At 40.3% G+C, this 25,360-nt stretch overlaps 1 protein-coding gene and 1 long non-coding RNA gene across 9 annotated transcripts in view; one reads left to right on the forward strand and one right to left on the reverse strand.

Annotated features, from left to right (window-relative positions):
- Positions 1 to 37: 37 nt before the first annotated feature.
- Positions 38 to 25,360, reverse strand: part of LOC121906903 (target of Nesh-SH3) — a 33,183-nt gene continuing 7,860 nt past the window's right edge. For 2 of the 8 annotated variants that reach the window (XM_042426106.1, XM_042426104.1), the window contains 22 exons: positions 19,507 to 19,686; positions 19,299 to 19,367; positions 19,066 to 19,198; positions 17,858 to 18,048; positions 17,271 to 17,314; positions 16,400 to 16,448; positions 15,626 to 15,691; positions 15,348 to 15,425; positions 11,921 to 13,261; positions 11,306 to 11,383; positions 10,721 to 10,894; positions 9,862 to 9,927; positions 7,072 to 7,134; positions 6,109 to 6,231; positions 5,635 to 5,724; positions 5,271 to 5,483; positions 4,346 to 4,451; positions 3,309 to 3,388; positions 2,679 to 2,708; positions 2,383 to 2,541; positions 1,280 to 1,402; positions 38 to 1,192 (listed from right to left, as the gene is read on the reverse strand). In XM_042426106.1, coding sequence (XP_042282040.1) covers positions 1,077 to 1,192; positions 1,280 to 1,402; positions 2,383 to 2,541; positions 2,679 to 2,708; positions 3,309 to 3,388; positions 4,346 to 4,451; positions 5,271 to 5,483; positions 5,635 to 5,724; positions 6,109 to 6,231; positions 7,072 to 7,134; positions 9,862 to 9,927; positions 10,721 to 10,894; positions 11,306 to 11,383; positions 11,921 to 13,261; positions 15,348 to 15,425; positions 15,626 to 15,691; positions 16,400 to 16,448; positions 17,271 to 17,314; positions 17,858 to 18,048; positions 19,066 to 19,198; positions 19,299 to 19,367; positions 19,507 to 19,672 — 3,558 coding nt within the window. In that variant the 5' untranslated portion in view covers positions 19,673 to 19,686 and the 3' untranslated portion in view covers positions 38 to 1,076. The remainder of the gene's footprint in view (positions 1,193 to 1,279; positions 1,403 to 2,382; positions 2,542 to 2,678; positions 2,709 to 3,308; positions 3,389 to 4,345; positions 4,452 to 5,270; positions 5,484 to 5,634; positions 5,725 to 6,108; positions 6,232 to 7,071; positions 7,135 to 9,861; positions 9,928 to 10,720; positions 10,895 to 11,305; positions 11,384 to 11,920; positions 13,262 to 15,347; positions 15,426 to 15,625; positions 15,692 to 16,399; positions 16,449 to 17,270; positions 17,315 to 17,857; positions 18,049 to 19,065; positions 19,199 to 19,298; positions 19,368 to 19,506; positions 19,687 to 25,360) is intronic. The other 6 variants (XM_042426105.1, XM_042426107.1, XM_042426108.1 and 3 more) reach the window with 6 other exon arrangements.
- On the forward strand, positions 16,428 to 17,853 carry LOC121906906. Its single transcript, XR_006098762.1, has 3 exons — positions 16,428 to 16,508; positions 16,610 to 16,681; positions 17,808 to 17,853. It is a non-coding gene; the product is annotated as an uncharacterized LOC121906906 (long non-coding RNA).

Consider the following 25,360-nt stretch of genomic DNA (forward strand, 5'->3'; position numbering starts at 1 on the left):
CTTTAAATGTAAGGCATTGAAGTCAGATGGAAATGGATATCGGTAAATATAAAAACAAGATTTATTGCTGAACATCGTCTACATGGTACATCAAAAACAACCGCAGTCATATAACAGATGTGGAAAAAACTTTGTTTCTCTAAAGTTTTATGTACATTTTGCATGTTTGAACAGAAACACATAAATTATCATTTCACAATGAAGCGCAGTTTATTGTTTTTAATATATATTTTATTCTTTTATAAAATACCAGAAAAGATTGCATGGGCATTAAAAAATACAAGTCTTCTGTTTCCAAGTTATCCCATAGAACCTCTGGGCTCAAGTTTTGGCTTTTTCACAATAGATCAACAATTTGGCTGAAGCTGTTACATCCATGACATGATATTCAAACTTGAAAACTATCATCTGTGATCCCTGGTACACATACTGTATTTCACACCATATACATATATGAACAAAAGTTTAATACTGTGCAAACTGTAACTGCTAATAATCTCATAGGGCCAGTAGAAGGTAAATTCTGCATGTCTGTGTGTACTTGTGTTCTTGTATTTTACAACATCCAAATGTACAATCAATATATGATTGGTACTTCATTTCTGTATACAAATGAACAATCTATGTGTGTGTTCATAGCCATGCAAGTATTGGGAAGTACTTTTACTTTCTCTTCTAAAAGCCCGAGCACACACAAGATATTCAATAACAATCCCTTGATAAATAATATCATACAAGTTATTACATTTTGGGAGCCAGCTTCCCAACATTTTCTCTGTTATTACTGTATATTCAACGTTTTGGTTCACTCAAACTCCTGCATTCTTTCATCCATTGTGACATGTTTGATAAATAGAGAAATTAAGACAAATGTTACACCCCATAGAGTTGTGTGACACCTATTAGTCCTGTACAGGTTCATACCTGGGAGTTCAAACAGAGAGACCCATCTACAGTGTCCATGGTAACATGAAAGAGAGGCCCACTCCCCCTTGGGCCAAGTCAGGCGTCTTTGGTACTCCTCTTCTTCCTCACCACCAAGGAAGTCACCCTTCCTGGACAGCCCTGTGGAGGGCTTACCACTTCCCAGGTATGGGCGTGCCGCACTCATACCAACCTACGTAAGTAACGTGCGACTTCCCTCCAATCTCTCCGAAATTAACAGGTTCCTGTCTCATTGCTCTGTAGAAGCCTGGTATAAAAAAAGAGAAGGGATGAGAGTCTACATAATGAAAACCAGTATTAATGATTTATTAATGGTTATGGTAAACCAAAATACCTTGTCTGCCTGGTAGCTGGTCAGCTAACATCTGGGTGCCAGTCCGTCCATCCAGGAAAGAGTCCACAAACTGACAGTGGTCCTCACCATGCCCTGCCTGATCTCCAATGTTGTAGAACTTCCCTGCAGAGATGGAGGAGAAAGTATGTTTTTGGCTATTAAAGAAATCAGGGCACAGGACCAATTTTCTGTCTGGGGCTGTAATTGGTTTGACTTCATGATTCATTAGAAAAGGTCTTGGAGGAAGGTGTCAGGAGAAGAGTTCAAACTACACTTCAGTTTGAAGGACATCCTCTGTTTTGTGTTTAGAAAGTGTTTTGTGCTAACAGTCGTGAAACCTTTGAAAAGTATGTTTTTTTCTGAGATATGAATTGTATTTTTGAAATAAGTTCTATGGTTTTGTTTCTTATGTATTCTTGTTACAATTTTTTTTATTTAATATTTTTCAGCTGTTTAATGGTCCTGTTTTCAGGTGCATCACTCATGGTTGGCTTTTTATTTATTAAGTGATTGATTGTAATAAATACATGATCACACAAAGAATCGGATTCCGGTTTCCAGTGGCTCTAAATGTACTTGCATACAATGTACACTTTTGCACACATGTAAATATACAGCTAAAGACGTACAGCAGGCTAACAGAGATCAGCAGACATAAACATATAGCTGTTATGTACAGACTTGTGACTGACTTGTGTCTATTTTGTCACTGTACAGGAGCGACCAATCTAATTCTCTCTGGACCATCTTCAGATCTTGAATAAAATGATCTAATCTAATTTCCTAATTTAACATCATCAAGACAACATAGCTGCAAATTCATTAATGGGCACATAGATACCCTGAGCCAGTCCAACCATGTTTCAAATCCACAGCAGACCTAATAAGTGAAATAAGTGAAGAATTGCATGTTCCTCTATGGATTCAGGACATTTTAACCCCTTAATAATGTTGCCAGAAATGCACAGTTATGTTATGTAAAACAAGGAAGTTCCCGCAGAGCTGATATTTTGGAGATGAAATGTTTTCAGAAGTGATTTGTAATTTGCTGGTGGCCATAAGGAGCTGCTTAGTTCATTAATGTTTCAGTGGGCTGTAGTTACCATTGAGAGAGTCACTCAGGTAGATCTTGTATCTCAGAGAGTTGCAGAGCTGGATACCCACAAACTTTCGGTACCAAGTTCTCTTGACATACTGCTTCCCGTTGCATTCAGAGTAGGCATCGGTTTTAAATGGGAACTGAGTCCAGATGGCATCTTTTCCTGTGAGGAAATCATTAGATGCAAAAATGCTTAACGCATGTTATGTATATGACCAAAAACCAGGGAACATTCAACATTTTAAAATAGCATCAATTTTCTGCAACATACTGACGATAAGAGGAAAGGGCCATATTCACCTGAAACATGTTCGCTCACTCGAGGATCCGCTGCAATTTTGAGGGAAAGTTGCAATGAGTAACGTCATCAGAACAACTTACAATTAATACACAGTCATGAGACATCTTGGATATTGTGTTAGATGAATCCAAACTTGTATTAGAGCCGATTTGGCACAGTATTTACAGTGTTAAGCCCCAAAAGGCATGGCTTTGATTGCACAGGGACGCCACAAGACGCCAATTAAGCACAGCATTCCCTTCTTAGTGTTGTCATCATGAGTTTAAAAACACAACAGTTGATACCTCAGCTGCACTATGATCAGTGCAAATTTAGCTTCTAAATTAGCTTATCCTAATTACCAGGTGGATGATATGCCTCTGTTAGAAACCTCAGAGGACATCTGGTGAGCTGACAACACCCTTGAGTCTTAATCAGTCGGACCCCTTTACCATGTTGAAATCATTACACTAACAACTGCCTAATAGCCCACCCTCTGGGATGCTAAACAACGCTAATCATAGTCTGATGATTACCTACATATACAGTGGCGTTGACATGCAACTAATTATGTAAGAGAAAACACATCAGGGTTTATCAGGGATTTCCTCTTATGGTTAAAATGGATTAGATGTTTTGTAAAAACTTGCCTGATTCTGTGCTGAAAGACACAGGCTCACTGGAGGGTCCACTTCCCAGCTCATTCTTCGGTGTTACTTTGAATTCATAACTGAAACAAGAATTACACATTAAGAACAAGAAATTTGAGACATACAGAAAAAGGAGTAAAACGTGTAATCCAAACTTCGAGGAGTTTTCAACCTGAATTCCTCCCTCCTCCAGAACTGAGACTCTGAGATATTTTCATGCCTTGGACAGCAAAGTAAGAAGGGTCACACACACACACACTCCGTCTCACACACTCACGCACAAGCACACATAGATGATGGTTATTCCATGTGCTGTGCTCAGATGTCCTGGCAATCGTTGGGTTAGCAAACCCAGCCCAAGGGAGGGTTCTGGTGAGTTTTGAGACTCCAGATGCTGAGATCTAATTAAAAACTCAGTGACCCATTCCAGCCAGATTTACTCAGCTTTCGTGTCTCCTTGGACATTTTGCATGTGCAAAACCAAACGTGATTCACTGCATTGACTTGTGCAAGGGAATTTGAAAAAGATGAAGTCTACTGTGAACCGTACTAATGTAATCAGCCAGTATCTCAAGCCTAACGTATTTGTTAAGCAAAAGGTTTGTATTTAAATCTTGTAAGCATGATGGTTGTTCGTAATCTGTACAAATGGAAGACTTCAGAAAGAGATACATCCTGATGAGTTCAGATACATACTGATAAAAGACATATTAAAGGATGGATTCACAATTTTTCAAGTATGTCTCAAAACAACAGTCAGGTGCCCAAATGAACACTGACATAGGTTTTTCTTGCCATATTCATTCCCCTTATTCATACTGCCCATTAGAAGATCCCTTCATAATCCAATTACAATGTAAGTGATGGGGGCTAAAATCCACAGTCCTCCTTCTGTGCAAAAATGTATTTAAAAGTTTATCTGGAGCTAATATGAAGTTTCAGCTGTCCAAATGATTCAAATCAAGTAGATATCTTTCAGTGTTACAGTCTTTGTGAACCTATCCTTTAATGTCTAGCTGCTTTCTTCTGTTACATACCTGCTCTCTGGTTTGAGATTCTCTACTGCTGTGTGTGTCTGGTTTGTCGTCAGTATGGACACCTCCTCTCCATGAGGTCCTTTAGTGGTGGATATAACCTCATACTCTGACAAAGGAGCAGAAAAATCCCCAATGTGCTTTTAATAAAACAAACATGCTCTAAATTTCAACTCTAAACAACTATACATTATCAACACCATTCATTTGTCAGGAAATGATTTCTTAAAGTCCCCCTCCAGTTAAAAAGACTTTCTCTTCTTGGTCCTTCAGTTGGATGTTTGAGCTTCACTGAGCAGAATGACGTCAAGTTTGACACTAAAACCTGTTTTCATATTCATCTGCTGAAGCTTAAATCTGAGTTTAAGGCATGTACCTACGAGCATGATTTGTGACGTCACAACTAATTTGGAGGCAATGGAGGAGATTTTTCAATGATGGAGAAGGATTAAATGTTATTTCAAGAATTTTTTTACAAGGTAACTGAACATTTTTGTGGAAAAAACATATCAGACACAATGTATTATTCCAAGCAGAGGATTTTTATATCTCCTGGAGGGGATCTTTAACCATTAGTAAAGCCAATATATAAACCCTTTCCATAAACCATCATTAGAAAGTAATAGTAAAATATATTTGGATGCAATGGAGGCCTTTAAACTTCACATTTCAACCCCATCACATTTTGCTCTATGTTCTCACATTGCTCTCATCAAAATAACCAACACTGCACTCGCCTCTATCTCTACAAACTTCTTAAATGGACACACAGCATCATTCATAACCGACTCATCTATCCATGGCCATCACTTTGTCACTCATAAAACATGTTTCCAAGGGATTTATTGAATGTCTTAAAACAAAATTCACCATTTTAATCATTAACTCTATTTTTAAAGTGTCTGCCTTTCGTTTGAATTTACTGTACCTCTGGTTTCATTGTCGGTCTTCTGCCAGTCAAGAATGACAAAAGATGGGCAACCTTCCACAGTAACCACAGTGAGATTGGAGGGCGGTACGCGGGGAGGACCAGTCACATTCTGATCACTGCCCTCCTCCTCATCAGGGAAATAAGCGAGGGAGGAGGTGATAGAGCACGGCTCATCTGGCTTTTTATCTGTCTTATAGATCACATGAGGAGCTGTGGACAGGTACAATAAGAATAGGAATTACAGTATTCACGTCATATCCCAGACTTAACACACACAGTATGTTGCTACAGAGCTGTTGATGTTAATAATGAAGCATTTAAATCTGCAGTGGAAATGTAAAATGGCCTGATGAAGTCTTACCCACAAAGCGCTTCCTGCCCATGATGTCTAAATCTGATGCAGGCAAGGGCCTGAATATGGAGGAGTTGTCATTTAGGTCAAAACGGCTGCCTGAAAAGGAAACAGAGAGAGGAGTTGGAGTTAGTTTGATGTGCCAACAGTCCCTGGCAGCTCTCTCTGTCCTTATTTTTACAGCTCTGGCCCAGGTCAACGACCAGCCCGCCCAGCACCTGCTCTGGCCGGCACTCTGGCTCTCTGTCTGCCTATTCATATTCAACATTTTCTTGTTTTTCCGTCTCTACTACTAATATACAATACACACCTGCAAGCTACATCACCTGATTATCAGATGCATGCATTGTCTCATACTCTCGCACTCACAGCTTTTTCAGTTACATATGCTCTCACATTCATGGAGGTCATTTTGCTATATTAAAGCAGCTATGATGTTGATGATGATGTAACACTCCTCTATGATATTAAAAGTACTCATACTGTTTATGGCTGGGGCAGAGGAGGTTGTCTGCTGTCTGCGCTCTTGTTTAGGTTTGGCTGTGACCAGTGGGAATGGCTTCAAGATGGACTCCTTGTCTCCTTGTTTCAGGTCCATGGGTTTATCTGAGGACAGAGAGCAGGAGGAGGAGAGATCAGTTATTCACCCTCATCATCTGACTCACAGTCATACACAGTTGTGATCCATCTGCTCTGGCCATCCTCACTGAGCAACTCAGTGGCCTTTTCCTGGCTGCTGAAAGATCAGAGATTACTTGTTGTGTAATATCTCTTGTGCTCTTTATAGGGGGAAAAGGTCTGCCAGAATACATTTACTGACACCAAGGGTGCCCAGATGCTCAGAACCATAGTGCGCTCACACACACACACACACACTGGCTTTGTGCACACAAGTACAATTATTTGAATCACAGTGAGACAGGAGAGTGAGTGAGAAAACAGTGAGTGAAACAAAAAAAGCCTCAGCGACAAGACATCTGTGATGAGCTGTAATGTTAAGGTAAATGCTGTTTTGTGCATTAGGACACCTTGTACATTTTATTGCAAGCTACTGTAGTTTGAGAGTTGTGAGCCCTTTTTATTTGCAGAGGATAACTTAAAGCAGCGGTTCTCAAACTGGTAGGTGTAGAAGCATTGCAGCATTGCAGCATGACCTTGTGGAAAAATGCGGAGTGGAACTAAAGTTGAATAAATCTGATACATGTGGGAGTAATAAACAAACAAGAGTGCTTTCACGCTAGCAGATTCATTTTAACAAGCTTCATTCAAACAACAAAATAAGTGTCATGTTTCATAATATTTTCTGCATTGAAAGGGGAGCATGGAAAAAGAGGTTTGAGCACCAATGGCTTAAGGAGCAGCTTAGTTTAAGCTGTTGTGTGCTTAATTACAGTATACAAGACAAAGTGCAGCAGTGTTCAGTGCAGCCATCACTGTCGCCCTCACCATGGTCACTAGGTTTTCCCACCAGGTTGGTTCTCTTGTTGACAGGAATAGAGGGACGCAGAACTGCAGGGAATCATGGGAAACAGAGTCCATTTCAGATTTAGAGTCACAACTGAGACAGAGCAACAGGTGGTCGGCACTGAAGAGGAGATACACAACTGAAAACAAATGATGGTTATTTTAATTGTGCAATAATGGTGAAAGAATGTTGTGTTTATGGGTTTGAAAACAGAGGGATATTTAGCAATGCAGGAGACTGCTGTAATGCTGTGGGCTGTGAAATGAGTGTACACATACACACACACAGGCATAATACAAGGGACAATAAAGCACATAAAAAGCCAGGCAGATTGCATGTGAAGTGCTGCCGCAGAGCACTGCCATGGTCTATGACTGATGAAAACCATGTCAGTGTTAAACTACCTTGAAGCCCGTTTTATCCACTCAACCTAAAAAACACTCCAGAGGAATAACCAACAAATTATAAAAAGTTAATCCTAAAGATGATAGCTAAGTAGCAGATCCAATAACTTTTTTATAAGATTTTGACTCTGTTCTATTAAAAATTATTTTGGATCAGTTGCAATTGGACCACCGAATTTTCCACAAAATTCCCGCATTACAAAGCTACAATAAAATAAAGTTCAAGCCAAGCTATGAGATGAAAACCAGATCGGTTTCAATCTAAACTGAACACAAGGAATGAGTTGGCTTTAATGAGCTGCATAAGTAATCACAAGAAAGTGCAAGGTTTGGTAATGAAAACATCTTTGCAACAAACCTTCAAAGTCAGATTTTAAATGTAAGGAATTTAGCATGATTTAATGTCATTAAACAAGCAAATCTTACTGAATCTTGTTGTGATATCTTAGAGGAGGTAGAGAAGCCCTGAGTGTCTTGACATACGAAATCTCCTTTACTTATTTCATATCTGAGCTGTTTAGATATAACCTGTTTTAAGAGTTGGGATTAATTTCTAAAGTATCCACTCCCTTTGCCAGTCATCACTCTCTTATCTCAGAGATTCATTAGTGCTCATTCTGACAACATAATTCTGTAGTTGTCTAAGCTATCCATATCGAGGCCAAAATACCTCAAAAACATTTCTCTTGGACTTGTTTCCTCCCTGGGCATTGCTGGAGTTGATCTCACCGTAGTCTGCATAAATCAATGATCTCTGACTTATACTCTCAAGAGAAACATCATCTGCCAATAAGTCTGACTGATGAACACTGAGAATACATTCAAGGAGTGCCTCTGACTCACACATGGTATAGCTAATGGCAAGCATATGCTTATACATGAAGTCACACAATGGTGATGCAGTAATTTGAATGCCAGCCTCAACAAATACAAATAGAGTGATGTCATGCTTTAACTGGGCAATGAATGAAAACAGAGCCATAGTGATGTAATGTGATATGATGTGATGCAACAATACATATGTCAACAATACATCTACATGTTTATAATATAATCTGGCCAACATCCTATAGTTTCTACAGTGGATGCTTTTGAATTCCTGTTGTACAATAAACTTCCCAAATAGCAAGCCGAGCGCCTGATGTGCTGAAAGCCTCAGAGTCAGATCTGTAAATTTAAAATAGATTTGAGTGGTGGTTTCCGTCAGATAACTTCTTCTAACATCTTCAGGGTGAGAATGTGAAAATAAAAGCAATCAAAACACAGAGATTTACGTTCAGTCTAGGAAAATATTCCCACTGAAATACATACCAGTGTCTCAGGGGTTGTTGTTTTTGCAACACACACTCAGATTTTATGGATGGGATTCATGAATGGACACTGTCCATTACACACCTGCAGTCCACTATAAGCACAGTTTTGAAATAAATTCAATTTGAAATGCCAATGTGAAACTGAGCGCTATAAAACTGTTGAGGACATGCTCTAATTCGCGTTTCGCCAAAGCATGCTCTAACTTTTGCTTACTGTACTGAGTAGCAGAGTGCTGTTCAGTTTAATGAGTTAGTAATGATGATATTACTAACTCAGTTTCATGTTATTTATTTCCTTCATAAAGGAAGCAAGGTGGACTATGTGTAGATTCTGTCTTTTAAAAAAGGTACAAATGGTCATTAGGAGCTTTGTGCTTTGATGTGTTGCAGGGTGGCAGGCAAAACAACTATTCTTTTCTGTAGAGGTGCTTCCAGAGAGCCTTGCGACTCCTTAAAGACCTCTGAAACCACCCAAGTTTCCAGAAATAACACACACCAGCTGTGACATGAGACTGAAGCACAACCTCTCTTCACAACTCCAAGCAACAAGGAGTGAGCGAATCGTCACCATTAATTTATGTGGTCTAGACGTGGTTTGCATTACTACTTGAGATGGATTCAATTACTCTAATTAACTGAGCCTGCCTGGCAGAATGGAAATAATGTGATTGACCAAGAAAAAAGGGTAGACCACATTCACCTTTCCCAACAAGCAGGCTGAAGCTGTTCTAAAACTAATTCAAACCAGTTCCTGATTACAAATTCATATGTGCCGTAGACTAAATAATGTGGCGAGGACAAGTATATGCCAAAATTAGAGTTATGTGGCTTCAGTCTCAGTCAAGTACACGCTACTGGGACTATACATATTTGAAAACACAGACCACAGCTAGACACAAAACATCACACTGACAGACAAGTTGAAAATCACAAAGCATGAGAGGATTGTGACAAAAGCACAGATCAGTGTGACTGTGTGGGACAGGACATAACAGTGCCTCATAGGTTAGTGAGTGAGGAACACTGAAAGATGATTATCTTGGTTTGTCTTTACCAGTTTTGTCTTTGGGCCACACCACAGGTTTAGGAAGAGCATTGCCCCTATGATGCGCCCCATCGGCTGTTGGAGGGAGAAAAAGGTCTGTTATAAAATGTTTTGTGTCAGTGTAATATACATACCAAATAAGAAGAAAGTCAGAAAAGAGAAAAAAAGATTTTACTTTTGCCTGTCTCACTATTGAATGTCAGCTGGAGACTTGCTTGTGTTTTTAGCCTGCTTTTACAGATGTGCTGGATATACAATAGGAATTGGCATGACTTTAAAACATAAATTCTATCTCTTGGCATTTCTCATTATCCATTCTTCTATAACTCTTTGGGGAGTGTGCGGGTGTGTTTGGGAGAGGAAGAGATACAGAGAGAGGAAGAAAAAGAAAGACTGGCTATGGTGGCTGTACTGTCTGCCCAGTGCTTGGCTTGGCATGGCTGGTGTAAAATGTGGTGTATCCTGGCCAGTGCTGTGGCCAGACTTCCCACCGGGCCAACAAGAGGGACCATAAATCATGTTAACGATCATGACCCCAGAGACGCCACTGCTGCTCATGGTAAAGGTGTGAAATACACACCGAAAGAGAGGGCCACAGAGCACATGTGGCAGAGCATGGAGAGCACATGGACTGTAACAGGAGATAAAGCAGAAGATAGAGTGAGAGGGATAAAGGTACAGGCATTCTATTGTATGAATTAAAACACAGATCATGTGCTAAATCAAGAGTCTGTTTGAGTCTGTTTGTCTTCTTCTGTAGATGCACAGCTGCAGACAAAAGAATGAGAGAGTGCTGACAGGAGAGGATAATCTGAGGTAGCTGCTTGGGAAGAGGGATTTAGAGGAAAGGAAGTGAGTGCTCCATTACCCCCAGGTGTGCTGGGGAATATCTTGGGTTGAGAGTATGGTCTGACACCATTACGAGTGGAATGAGGAGGAACTCTGGTGCGAGACTGCGTTGTGTTTCTTCCTGCTGGAGGAGCTGATGAGCTAATGGGAAAACGAGGGACTTCAGCAATGGAGGATCTGGTGACGCCAGTACCTAGATGAGCAGAAAGGCAATTGGGGAGGTTAGGGTTGATCCTTTTCCGAGCTTGATAGCTTTACCTAGATGGAATAAATGATAGTGCAAGTCAGTGAAAAGAAAGTAGAAGAGTGGACGATGAGTGAAATGACAGAGAGGCATAAATGAAAATCTGAGAAAGAAAAGTTAGCCAGACTGCGCTGGTTGTGAATGGGCAGGAGTGAGGTGAGTGTTCTGGGCTGATAATGAAGGCACACATGGAGGCAGGGACAATGATGGGGTGGGGTGTGTAGGGCGTAAGAATGGAGATGGAGATGGGGAAGCGGTGACATCATCCAATGGTTTGAAGTACAACTGAAAGCGTTGGGTTCCATGGGTGGCTTGACGAAAGCAGAGATGGTAATGGGACAAACTTGTCATGGTGTTTACCATGATTGTAACTACCAGCCTTCTCTGTAGCCAGGGCAGGTCTTGGTAGAGGCTTGCCCTCTTCTGGTGGACTAGGAGCTGTATGAAAGAAAACTCACTATTTATTCACTATAACTCAACACTATTAAATCATTATTATTTAAGATAATATGTATACAAATATAATTTGACTTTTAAAAGGAGCATGTCCTACCCCTATTTCTTAAAACACAATGAGATTATTGTTGGTTTTAAATCAATGGTAACTAGAAAGGGCATTTTTTTGTGATTTTGACACTCATAAAGAGTCAACTCTTACATCTAACAACACAATAGCACACTCTGATTGGAAGACAAATTGATTGCACAGGCTAACTTTGTTTTACCAGTTGAGAACATTTAATAAAGGTATCGAAGGTTGCTAAACATTTTAGCAACTCATTGAGATTAACCGAAAATCTTAATTTAACTGATTTTATTTACTAGATTCTGACAATAACTATCCAAGTTTTCTTTGAAAACTCAATACATATACAACAAAAATTTTAATTAATATGCCCCTTTTAAAATGTAATTTTAGATAATGTCTTAATACTTAAGTGTGGATTTCTGATGGGAAGAAAGTAGGGTCTTTACCCGTAGGGACTCCCTGCCTTGGAGTGACCTTGGTGAGATCAGAGTGGGTCCTGGTCTTAGGAGGTTGTGGTCGGGGCCTAGATGCAGGGTGTGGCTCGGGTAGAGGTTCAGAACGGGACTGAGTCTGAGCCAATCTGGGTTGTGATTGGGAAGTGGGTTGAAAATGAGGTACGGGATGGGCCTGGGTCTTTGTTGAAGGCCCTGGCCGGGTCTTTGGCCGAGGTCGATCCTTGGTTGGGGTCTTTGGTTCAGGTTGTGGCTTTAGCTTCTTTTTTGACTGAGGATCTGGTTGGGACTTGGGTTGGTTCTTTTCTAGAGGTTGTGTCTTGGGCTTGGGTTGGGAAAAATCACTCTTTGGTTTAGGTGTTTTAGGTGGTTGGGCCTTAGACTGCTGCTTGGTGTGTTTTGGCTCAGGTTTTGGTTTTGGTTGTGGCTGAGGCTGAGGCTGAGGGTTGGTCTTTGGTTGAGGTTGTGGTTGGAAGGTGGGCTGGAAGTGGGCCATTGGTTGAGGTTGTGTTTGAGTTTGTGGCTGAGTTGTAGATTGTGATTGTGGTTGACGTTGGGATTGGGTGTGAGTCTTTGGTTGTGCCTGTTGTGTTTGAAGTATGTGCTGTGGTGTTGGTTGAGGTGTTTTAGGATTTGCCACTAATGTGGGCTTGGAAGTGGGTTGAACTTGCAGATGAGGCTTGGTCTGGGTCTTAAGTTGAGGTTGTGTTTGTGGGTGTGTGTGGTGTTTGGGCTGTGTTCTTGAATGAGGTTGTTGTTCAGACTGGAGCTGGGGTGTGGTTTGAGGCTGTAATTGGGGATGTTGCTTTGGCTGAGATTGTGACTGAGTCTGAAGTTTGGGCTGGGATGTTGCTTGGGGTTGTGATTGAGGTTGGCTTTGGGGTATGGGCTGAGATGTTGGTTGGGGTTGTGTTTGACTTAGGGTCTGGACAGTGGGCTGGGATGTCTGTTGGGGGTTGGGCTCAGTTTGGGGATGGTGTATGGGCTGGGATGTTGATTGAGGTTGTAGTTGAGTTGTGTAATGGGGTTTTGGCTGAGGTTGGAGTTGAGGATTCGTCTGGGGCTTTAGTTGAGATTGTTGGGGTTGGGGCTTTGGTTGTGGTGTAGGTCGATACTGCGGCTGTAGCTGGGGGTATGGCTGAGGTTGTGCATGAGGTTGGGACTGGGGCTTTTGTTGTGGTTGACTCAGAGGATATCCTCCATATTTCTCCACATTTGTCTGGGGGTCTAGCACAGAGGCCATGGTGGCTGAAATGTGTAGTGGAGGGCGTAGCCTGGGAGCTAAGGGGACCTCCAGGAGAGGAGGCAAGAAAGATCTGGAGAGGTCTCCTCCTCCTGGGTGGTGCAAGAGAGAGAAAATATGGCCATGATGCCACAACACTGTGCTGTAAAATATTATTTCAAATATTATATTCTGTAGTAAAGGTTCTTTTATAAAATGAAATAAAACATAATGTTATTTTATTATCTAGAAAATGACAAAAGCAAGACATAAAGGCAATAGCTGAACAGCTGAAATTTAGATCAGCAGAAGTGCCAACAGCTACTGGCCTGAGAACTCACAGATCTCACAGATAATCTTGGACTAAAGCACAGGTTACACAATATCTTCTACCTGGCACCAGTCTGATAGAGGGGATCCAATTTCAAAGGCATACAGACCATATGGAGGTATTTGCAATGTAACAACCGTGTTACTACAGACAGACTCAGCTACCACAGCCAGGATGTCTGTGAGCGACGGCCATCCAAATCCATTGGCTGTGCCTCTATGACACATGAGGGTTTAATAGTCACTGATTGATCGCTTGCTGTGGGATTTTGATGGACCATTCTAAATTGATTGTTCAATCTGATCAGATGCTCATCTCAGTGATGAGAATGAGAGAAAAAGAGAGGAAGTCAGAAAATAAGAGAGACAGATAGTGAAAAAAACAACAGAAAGGCAAACAAGCAATAGATAACATGGCATTCTAGGCCTTTAGTACCTGTACTCAACTTTATGGCCATGTAATGTTAAAAATACCTCTGTTTTGAGGATTGTTGATTAATTCAATGGAATCTGAACAGGAATCACAACAATGGTCATCTGATTTTTTCCTGGAATTACACTTTATATATTAAAAAGAAATCAAGACTAGCTGTGTCTCAATTCAGAGACTGGATCCTCTCAACAATGCGGCCCATGACAGTCGGTCCCTCAGAGAACCAGAGGGCCAGATTGAGCCTGAGCTCTTCCTAAATGAGACAGTCTAGCGTCACAAACACCAAAACTATGGCACATTCAGGTGCTCCTCGGGTCAATCATTCTCAAGTTAGTCACTATAAAGTTGACCTCAAATGCTGAACAAAGTACCACAAAATACCAAATTGGGTTTTGTGATACCCAAGTTTACAGTTTCACTTGAACACAAGATGAATAATTGGTCTATTCGATTGTATTTGGACATATCCAGGCCCGAATTGGGACACAGCATGTGTATGACAACACTCTGGTTTTATGTAATAACAACTGAGGGAAATTGCAATATACAATATATATAATAAAAGATGAATGTGAGAGAAGACGACAAAGGGAAAGAAAAGAAGAAGATAAGAGAGATTCTGCTGGAGTTCCTGCTGGGGAGAGAGGAATGTTTGGTGCATGCAGTTTGTCATGCAGACTTCACATCTTCGACTGCACTGCATTGAAAGCAAAAGCTTCAGGTTTGTAATCAGCACAAATGGTGATGAACAATTATACTGTACATACTGAAAGATCAAGTCTGAGTAATGAAACAGAGTAACATATGGACATAAATAGTGTTATGGACTGATGGAGTTGGTACTGATGAAATTACAAACGGCAAAGAGATAAGAGACGGGAAAATTAAGACAGTGCATTTATTTGAGATATGACTGATCTGACTGAAATGCAAGATTACAAGGTTGTCAGTGCTGATCAAAGGTCACCACTTTCTGGGGGGCTGGGAACAGGAGCCCACGACATGTGGTGACTCTAGATAAATGGTATTAATGTTCCAGTTCTCTATAGTACTGTTGGCTGGCAGGCTTGTCTAAGTGATTTACAGTTTGAGTTATAATCTGTGATTCATTTGGGTAAACAGATCTTGAAAATCAATCACTATAAAAATAACTGACAAATATAAAAGAACCTTAAAACCTTCATTAAAAATCACTATGAACTATGTAGTTTTATGAAAATGCCATGCAGCCAAGGCCACCTACCTTACCCTTATTAAACAGCTGACACCATCAGCTCGCATCCAGGGAGGGCTGAGCTACTGTACTTGTTCAGAGCATGCCACTCTTGCTCATGCAGCTATCGACAGCCTCTCAATTATAGTCTGCCGAGTCTATGATTGCACGCAGCGGGAATGAGAGCCATGAAGCCTTTTTAAAACCATTATTCACTGTTTACCGATTTGCTGTTTGGTGACCAAAGGCACTGTGGGTCCAGGGGTCGACAGAGAATCCTGTCTAGTGGTTGCGGGTGGAGCTGAGAAATATAGTGTATGTTAGTAGATCTGGGAAAAGCTTGTTGCTGTATGTCCTGTAGAATGTACAAAAACTAGTGTATGTTCATTAAACAACGAGCTAAGATTTCCTGCAAGATAGTGATAGAGAAGTAATAGTCAGACAGAACATCGAGATTTTTTCTGACCTCAGAATTAAGCTTTAGGTCAGAAAATGCATTACCAAGAGTTGTCTTTGAGCCTATGTTCCGGGTGAGGGGCACTCTGCCCTGGGTCCTGTTATGGAGAACTGACAAGGACAAGGGAGGAGAGATTAATGTCAAGAAGTCAACACAGAAGATGCCTTCGGGGTCCTGAAAAAAGAATTGGGTAGAGAAATTACAATAGTAAAATATGTTTTGGAGGAAAAATAATGTCACCCACATTACAATATAGTTTTCTTCAACATTATCGGGCCAATAATGTACACATCAAGCAATATTTATTAAATGTTTATTCTTATAATATCCACGCCAGGCACCTAAGGAAAAATATGGTTAAGGTTAGGAAACTAAAAGATTTTTAAACCAGGGAAAAGTAGGTTCAATCACTAATTAAAAAACATAAACATAGCTTTTGGTAAACTGAGTTGAAGTTGTTTATATATCTTGTTTATATATTGGCATACTGGTCTCCACGTAGTAATATTGTTTATAATTAATCTCGTGCTAAATCTTCATGGTCACACAATTTGAAAACAGCTTTACTGGTCTTGGAATCTGCAATAAAACAGCAAAACAAAAACTGCAGATTTAAAAACGTGAGACTGGATGTGATGAGGTCCAGCCTGCATGTTAAAATTCTTCCAGTGCTGAGTCTTAAAGCAGGGGTCAGTGAGAAGGGCTGAAACAGACATTTCTGGGCAGCGATAAATCATACTGCATTATAAAAATTCTGCTGCTGTATTAAATAGGGTTCAGTGGGTTTGACCAAAAGCAGCGTGTCTCTATTGGCTTACCATGGCGAGGAGCAAAGGGGAAGGAGTGTGGACCTGGCGTTAAGGGTTTCTGGTGGGCGAAAGACAAGAAGACATGGAAGAATTTGTGAAAAATATAATTTAATGTAATGTAAGGAAGTATCATCATAACAAAATGTCCTACTTCTAAATGTACACTCTGTCTTCAATACCATCTTTTTTCTGCCTCTTTCTTTGTTGCACAACTCTTAGGCCTTCAACTCCATGTCGAATTGGTAAACTCCCTGGCGAGAAGATTGTTATTCAAAGTTTCCCTCTTGAGGGGTAAGTGTTGTGTCTGATTCTCAGCAGCTGTGACACTTTATGAATATGAAGCTAGCAGCACATGATACAACAGCACTGCACTGTCCGAAAATCCGTGCCATCTTTCTCCTCACAACTCCTTTCCACAGTGTTATCGTTCCTTCGCTGTCCTTCATTTTCTTTTTTTCTCTCTTTTATTCCTCTCCAGAAGTTAGCTAGCTACAGACTGCTCTCTTGGCTTGGCCTACCCTGGCTGCACTGATGCTGTTTCCATTCAGCAGTTGGATGGAAAATTAATTAGGCAAACAACCCTGAGAATAACATACACTTACTAAAGTGCACAACATGGACTCTAAAGTATATTTCTTGTTCCAAATACACACCCTGTTCCCAAAAATATTCATTTTGAGAAGAGGTGTACCTTTGCAGTCACACCACTCTCGCATCTTTCATTTAGCATATTTGACTACTAATAGCACCTGTATCCACATATTAATACAATATGACGATTACGTAAAAAATACTGCAAAAAGGCCAAATTATAATATTAAGTTATGATGCTTTAGTTATGCTTTGATAAGAAATTAAAAAGAGTGCATCCAGTACATACCACAGGGTTGATGGGACGTTTGACGATTTTCCGGATGGCCTTGTCTAGAAACACAACACAAGATTTAAAAAATTAGGAAATTAATAGAAAGTGAGGGAGCTAAATAAAACCACATTTCAAACATGCTTTGCTCAAGATGTGTTTCATATTAAATGACTGAATAAGAGGGTTCCTCAGTAGTGGGTTAATACCACAAGTAAACCACAAGATGATTCACTAACACTATTCAGGATCTAAGGGTTCATATGATACCGTAATGGCACGCAATGTCACTGTTATTACTCCCACTTAATTGGCAGACACTTAGTCAGCATCTGCCATCATGTGTTCACATTAAAAAAAGATGGAAAACATTGCCCAATTAGCAAAAGAGCTGATCCGTAATAAACTGAACAAACAGATTCATGCACAGGTTTTTACAGACTGTGAAGACTAGAAATAACAGAAACAGAAAGATACTTTCTAAGGGGATGTGTAACATTATCTAGCAAAGTTTTTCTTAAACATACAATAACATCTAAATATTTTGGTCCACAGATAACCGGAAAGGGAGGGATGGTGTCATGAAAAACCAACATCAAACATACCATCTGTACTCCCCATGCTGATGTTGTGAATGACTGGCTTGCTCCACACTCCAGTGCCGTCCTTAGTGTTGGGCTGGACACCGAACTCATAGACTGTGTTGGGCTTCAGATTGTCGATGACTGTGTCACTCGTTGGGCAAGTCTGGTAGTTCCACTTCCTGTTCCTCTCCCGATAACGCACTGTGTAGTGTCTGGGCCAAAGAAAGATCAGAATAGAGCATGCTGATTATAGATGTAGATAAACATTACATCTAAATTTGTCTATGAAGAATCTCAGTCATCCAGGTGAAGTGATATCTAGATGAACAAGAACTTTAAAGAAAAAAGTTTAAAGAAGTTTTATCAGTTCTGACTTGTGAGGAGTTCCCAGGCATTTAAACCGTTTTAGGGACATTCACACTTTAATGTCACAATAGAACTAATGAAGTACATCTAGATACTGTAAAATCAGTATTGTATACGAATCTAACAATGTTAACAATGTTCTAACAAGCAGGGTTGGGAGTTTGATCTTACTGTATGTTCCTTTTGAGAAAAATGTATGCGCTCAATACAAAAATGTCCATCTCAAGGTTTCCAACGTCAAAGTGTTGATGCTGTGACAGAAAAACTCTTCCCACAAAAGGACCAATGTTTCTATTCTTTTATTCAGAAGACACACATGAAACTAATATTAGAAATAAAAGCAAGAAGAGATTCATTCCAAAAGGCGGAGCAGGAGATCAAGTTTTTTTATCAGATTCTTCCAAAATGGTTTTTTGCATAAAGTTTCAATTAGAAGATTTTATTTAGAGAAGGAAAACTTTCTCATACAGTACGCTACGTGGGCGGATTCTCCTAAACACCTGTGTGCACAGTCTGTTAGGGATCCACTGCTTAGTAACCTGAGAGACTTAAGGGAGTCATATACTGTTTATACAGTTATACCAGAGTCTCTGCACAAATGTCTGAGAGAGAGAGAGAGCGAGAGAGAGAGTGACTTAAGCTTCCACCATCTGTTTCTGTGCTTTCCAAAACTACAATACAGCCAGTGGACATGAAATGAAAAAGCCTGAAAAATAATCTTCATGCACTTGTGCATTCATGTGATTGTCTCTTTTTTCAGCACATCGATGAATCCGTACCAAGCTGTCTCTCTGTATTTGCAATGTGGTATTACAATCAAGCTCTCGAGGACAACGTGCACGTGTGTTAGTGTGCAAGCTCACCCATCTTCCAAACAGTCATTCATGACATTGCCTTCATAGGGGGTTTTCAGCAGCGTCCCCCAGGACAGGAGAACTGAAGTGGGCGTCACTGACCCAATGACCAAGTGTAGCGGCTTCTCCAGTTCCACTTTACCTGCAAACAAATGAACATTAACATTAATGTCCACCTCAATGCCAAAGTGGCCATGCCTTTCATGCCTGAATTTCCTATGAAATTCTTGTAGAAGCATTACCTGTGCACTGCTTTTTCACCTCGTTGGTTGGGATGGGCTGGACAGCAATAAGGTACTTGGGCTCAGCATCTATAAAAAGACGAACTAGAGGTTAGTTTTACAGATCCTCTGAGCCTCCATAGACACAAACAGTCAAAGTCAAAATATGCAATATGCAATTCACATATGCATCATAGTCATCTGGTCCTTGTCTGTTTGTGGAACCCACCAAACTCATTCTCATAAGGCTCTCCGTTCTCAGGCAGCTGAATGAACTGTTTGGAGAACATGCTGCTGCCATAGCCCAGGATGTAGCCTTCAAGCTTTGTGTCAGTGCTGGGACGCAAAAACTTCATCACGATGGTGTCTCCAGTGGCGCTGATACGGACTTTCATGTTCTGACGTCTCACTGGGAAGGCAGGAGAAGACACAGTTGTTTCATGTAACATTCAAGTAGGTTCTTACTCTTGTTTTGTTTTTGAGAAGATCACTGCACTTATGACTCAAGGCTATGGCTTCTAAAGCACATAGGGAAAGCTGTCATAAAGTGCAGTACCTACAACCCTCAAACAAACTTCTTTCTCCATTTTAGTCTTGTTTTGTAAAACCAGAAAAGCTTACAAGGAAGAGATTGAGCACTTCTGCTCTCCATCACTTAACAAGCACGCTAGGAGTACACACAGTCAAAGCAGGCTTGCTGCTGGTTTAAGATGTCTGCTGAGGTTTAGGTTTTACCAAAAGTTAATAGTGGTGATTTTATTAATAGAGTACAAAACTAGAGCACGTACCTAATAACACTTTTTATTGTGTGCTTTCTAATTGGGTGAGAACATGACTTTTATAGACACTGCAGCTTCTATATGAGGAGTTTGTAGGCGAAAGATATGTTTCTGCTCTTAGAAGTGGCTTTTGAAACAGATATGCTGTTTTTTTAAATTTAAAATCAAGGTCTTATGAAACCTTGAGGTCAGCAAGGCATGATTCAAATGATTTGATTTGACTAAAAAATGGTATGAGATAATACATTGCACACACAGACATTTTTTTCGCTTACACACACACACACATTTTACAAGAAACTGCACGTTTCCTGCCAGAAGGGACCTCCACAGAGCAGAGACCCAATCAGCCAAGCCTTGGGACAGATTTTAGATGAGGACAGGCACAAAAGGGTGGAGCATAGTAATCTTGAGCCAACAGAGGCTACAGATGAGCTCATTTTTACTGGCCAAGGCAACCATGACAGCTTGAACTTGGTCTGACATTGCGATTGCTGAAATGCACGTGTAAAGATCAGAGACCTGCAGAGTGTCAGTTGGACAAAACAAAAACAGGAGTAAATCAAAGGTAGGTGAGAGTGGCAGATTTTACTATTTCATCCCACAGTTGATTACTTGTATATTGGGTGGAATGCACAAAAATGTGATGATTTCTGTGAGTGTTCAAGTCTCATTTTTACAGGCGAGCTCTTAAACCTGAAGACTTGGAAGGAATATTTGATAAAACTTTTTTTGATTTGTCAAACATCTTTTTCTAATACAATGAAACTTTTTCTTTCATTTTATCCAAACAAGAAGAAGCCATTTTAATCAATATCACAACTCTGTATGCTAGTAGCTGTAGCTAGCTTGTGTTAAATTTTAAGCAACAAGTCTTGATACAATGAAGCACATCATAACGAGTGAACTGACAAGCAAACTCTAGGTCCCTGCTTGCACAATCAATTGATGAATTTGCTTATTTTTTTCTCATTACTTGCCTCTGCCATGTGGCCTTCAACACTAGCCAATAACTTGGCAAGCTAACAGTTAGTCAATTTATTACAGGCATGCAAATCAATATCAGAAAACTCAGATGAAGGCAGCTGGGCCAGAAGTGTGACTTATGACTGACAGTTGGCAAGTACACATGTAGAACAATAAATAACCACCAGGGTAGATGTGACACACAAGTTTGTCATATTAATCCCATTTTTATTAGATTTAAGTGTGTTTTATTTTGAACATTTACATCCTCCTCAAATCAACTTAGAATTTAGAGCATTCATACATTTAATTATATTTCCACAAGCTCTGTTTTTGTCATTTAAATTTTTTGAGGTCTACAGTGGAAATCACAAATGAGTCTATGGAGGCTTAAACTTGCACCCCTCATTGTCTTCGAGGCTTAAAACAATTGACTTTCTGCCTGGGTTATGGCTTGTACTATACTCTCCACAGCACATGTCCTTGGCTCATATTTCAGCATTAAATGAAATAGTGGAACTTTGCATGAGGAATAATGCCAGCAGCTGCCAGATGCCAAAACAGACACTGACAGCAAAAGAGGGGGAAGCCCTGAATTTGAAAAATACCCTTGCACTTTTCCAGCTATGTGTTTCCTATCAAAACTGCATTTGTTTTGCTTCTCCCATCAATATTTCCGATAAAACACGAGTGAGGTTGGCTCACAGGGTGGGGGGCTCAGAGCATATGAAACATTAGGAAACTTCTGGCAGCACGTTTTTAAAACTCCAGTACAAGAAAACACTGGCTTGCTCCCACGACAACCCATCGAAAGCCTGGCCATTTGGCCCACACACCTCTTAGGGACTGTTAAGACTTATCAATATTTCCAGAGTAAAATGAATAAGGCTTTAGGAACTGATCCAGTCACAGCTCTAATAATCAATCAACTACAGTACAAAGGAAAACTATTGACATTTAGCTAGCCAGAAAAAAATCTCTAAGCCACAAAGTCATGTTGTGCGTGTTTGTGTGGGCCCGCAACGAGTCATTTCAGATGACTAATGAGGAAAATAATGGCTGATTATTTGAATATAAATTCATCATGAGAGCAATTGTACTGGTGACTCTGACCCTGTCAAACTAAAAAAAAACAGTGATTTACTACCTCATCAAATGACATGTAGCCACAGTGTAATTAAACCCATAACCTTAATACCCAATCAAAGCAAACATTCATTCTAACAGAGAGAAAATGGTACAGTGCCATGATATAGCCAAAAATGGATCTGCCTTTTAATAAATTTCATCTGCAGGTTATGGAGAATTTCGAAACAGCTTCACGAATGTCATTCCTACTCACAATTTGGGGTGGCAGTCTATTATATAATATACTGTAAATCTCACATTGAAGATTAATCCCTTCAATTAAAACATCATGACATGAGCAGACTATCTCCACATGCATCCCAAGAGAACACAACCAATTAATCAGCGCTTACTGTACGAGGAAATCCATCATAACACTGGGAGGTGGCCAATAAACATGTCAGATTATACAATAAACAATGCCACATCATTCAATAAACATTTCACCCTTATAGTCATCCTGTTTTCAACTAATATCCAGAGAATGTAATCCTGCTGGCTTGAAAAAGAGAAACACCCTCAAAGTGGAAATTCAAGCTTGGCTCAGCAGAGCGGCGATCTTGGATCATCAGCTGTGATGGATGATCCTCCGGGAAACTGAGTAGGTTAATGGGGTTGTCAGCATAACACGCTCTCTTCACTTTCAACTGCAGTGCAACATGATATTTTTATGTGTGTTTGGTGTTTGGAAATAAATATTAAGAAGTGCATCTCTACAGTATTCGCAGTTCTTTGGCATCACCTTTCCACATGCTGATTTACTGTCATTAACGAACCACAGATCATCACTGCTGCAAGTTCTCTACACCGTCTCTCGCCTCTCTTTCAGTTCAGATGAAGAGGACTCTATTCAAGTAAATGCTCTAGAATAAATACACTGAGATCATCTCAAGACTTTTCCACTGAAGCTGATGTGTGAACTAATGAACTATAAATATCCAAAGCAAAGCCTCAAAAAAAAAAAAAAAAAAAACTTGGAGCAGGACTACAAGGCTTGTTTTGTTTTCAAAATATGCAATGGAACTTTCCTCTCTTTGTTGAAATGAATGTGGTAGTTTTGGTGGATGAAAGTGACACCAAATAATGAAGTCATGTCAGTTTGTCTTGAGTCAGAGTGGCTGAACATGACAGCTGGGCTCTACAGACTGACCAAATGAGGGTATAAACACTTTATAGTACCCTACAACCTGAAAGTATCACACACATACACACCCATTTAAATCAATTCAACTGACAGTAGATGCCATACACACACACGTATTCTGACTTTGCGTGCATGGTGCCCTAAGTCTCAAAGTGATTTTACGCAGCTCTGGCGTACAGTATTTCGCCCTCTCAGGTTTCTATCCTGGAAGAGGAGACTTGGCTTCACGCACCGTGGAGACAGAGACAGATGTTTTATGGCCCTTGGTAAAACAGTCACCTTCATTTAAGGCAATGAAGTGTGAAAATCATCTGAGCCCCGTGCCAGCCGGAGCGCAGAGGGTTTGAAATCATTTAGCTGGTGTGCAAACGACAGCTGAACTGACCTATATTAGCTCTAACGGGAATACCCGGAGCTGTAGACTAGTGTAACTCAGCCCATCAAATATATACCGTAATTCAACTGGAGCTTTCTTGATCCCACCTCTCAGGCTCACAGGAGGGGATGCCAGGAGGCCTCACCTTGCGGCACAGCGGGAGAGAGCTGTGCCTGGGATTGTACTCCCACATTTTCCCCCACTTTGGCTGCTTCCATGTTGGTCTCTCTGCTCTCACATTATATATTCCCTTGTCAGATTCAACTGAGCAACAGCTGTTTTCCTTTCCCCTGTGGCACAGCTCCATCCCATCCTTCTCCTCCTTTACTCAATCTCTTCTGTCCTGTATGTGTCACCAGCCATCTTTCCATCAACCTGATCCTCTCTCAACTTCCTAAAGTGCTTTGAATTTATCTGTCTTGTCCTCTAACCTCCTCTACTTTCCTCTCTACCTCCATATTTCCCTCATTAATCTGTGCAAGACATGTGGCCTTGTTTTGTCTGGCTCAGCAGCAGTTTCCAGGCCATATATTGTCCTGAAGTGGATCGGTAGTAAATAATGTCTTGTATTAAAAGAGTTTCAACTCATTCAGATGCAGATATACACTCATAATTACCATAAATGCTGTGGGAAGTACAGATCATCTAACAGCACGTAGACCTGTCAGCTCTGACAACACTGTGTTGTCCGATAATATCTTTAACAAAAGAAAGCAAACACACGTCATTGCATAACATGTTTCATTCTGAAACCAGCAGCCTGATCCAAGAAGAACAGAGATACAGACTTTTAACTCTCCTCCCAAAGCAAAAACACACATTCCCCCTTTCATCTAGTTTCCAAAACTGCACACTGTGATTTGTCTGCGTGCCAAGTTCAGCCAGCGATGTTACGCACTGGAAGCAGCCTTTTCCACCGTGCTTACCTCTTTATACTCCAGTCTGCTCACCTCAAATCACTTTTATTACCATCAAAGTCTTCAAAGGGTCCCCAAATTTAACCCACAAAATAGAGCATGGCTGGAAAGTATAGAGTCAGAGATGGAGAGCCAGAGTTCAGTGTGTTTGCAGTGGGATAATGAGACTATATGGAAAACGTTTGTGGAAAATATATTGTTTTCCAAGAATGTCGTGAGAATCCTAATCAGACCGAAGAGGTGCAATATGCTATAATCTACTTATCAAAGTGAGTCTGTTTTATGGTTTCCTTTATGTTGGAAAAGAAAACTCTGTATGTAGGAGTAAAGGGTTTGGGAGCTCTGACACTGAGTTATCTTCAAACTGGTGATAAATCCCCTAAATAGCAATTTGGATTGCACATGATACATATGTAATATTTACATAATGCAAAGACAGTGTTGTGATAATCTTCCTTCTGCACTTCTGTTGATACTTTGGAGATATCTTCACTGGACAGCAATGATGTGTCTACAGCACTGTCTGTGTTTAGTTTTAAAGACTCTCTTCAGATGGTTTGATTTAAAAAAAAATCCATTAATGAGATAATGTAAAACAATAAATGTTTGCTTGAAGCAACAAATGAAAGTAATTAGCCAAATTATACACTTGATCTGCTCTGTTGGCACAGTTCCAGGAAAGTCATCCTACCAGGTTGTCTACAAGTCTAACCTCTAACCCCCAACCTGGAAACACTTTCATTAAAACCTGTGAGCAGTAACTGACCTATTTC

Source organism: Thunnus maccoyii, chromosome 11 (assembly GCF_910596095.1).
Source record: "Thunnus maccoyii chromosome 11, fThuMac1.1, whole genome shotgun sequence".
In the NCBI taxonomy this organism is placed as follows: domain Eukaryota; kingdom Metazoa; phylum Chordata; class Actinopteri; order Scombriformes; family Scombridae; genus Thunnus; species Thunnus maccoyii.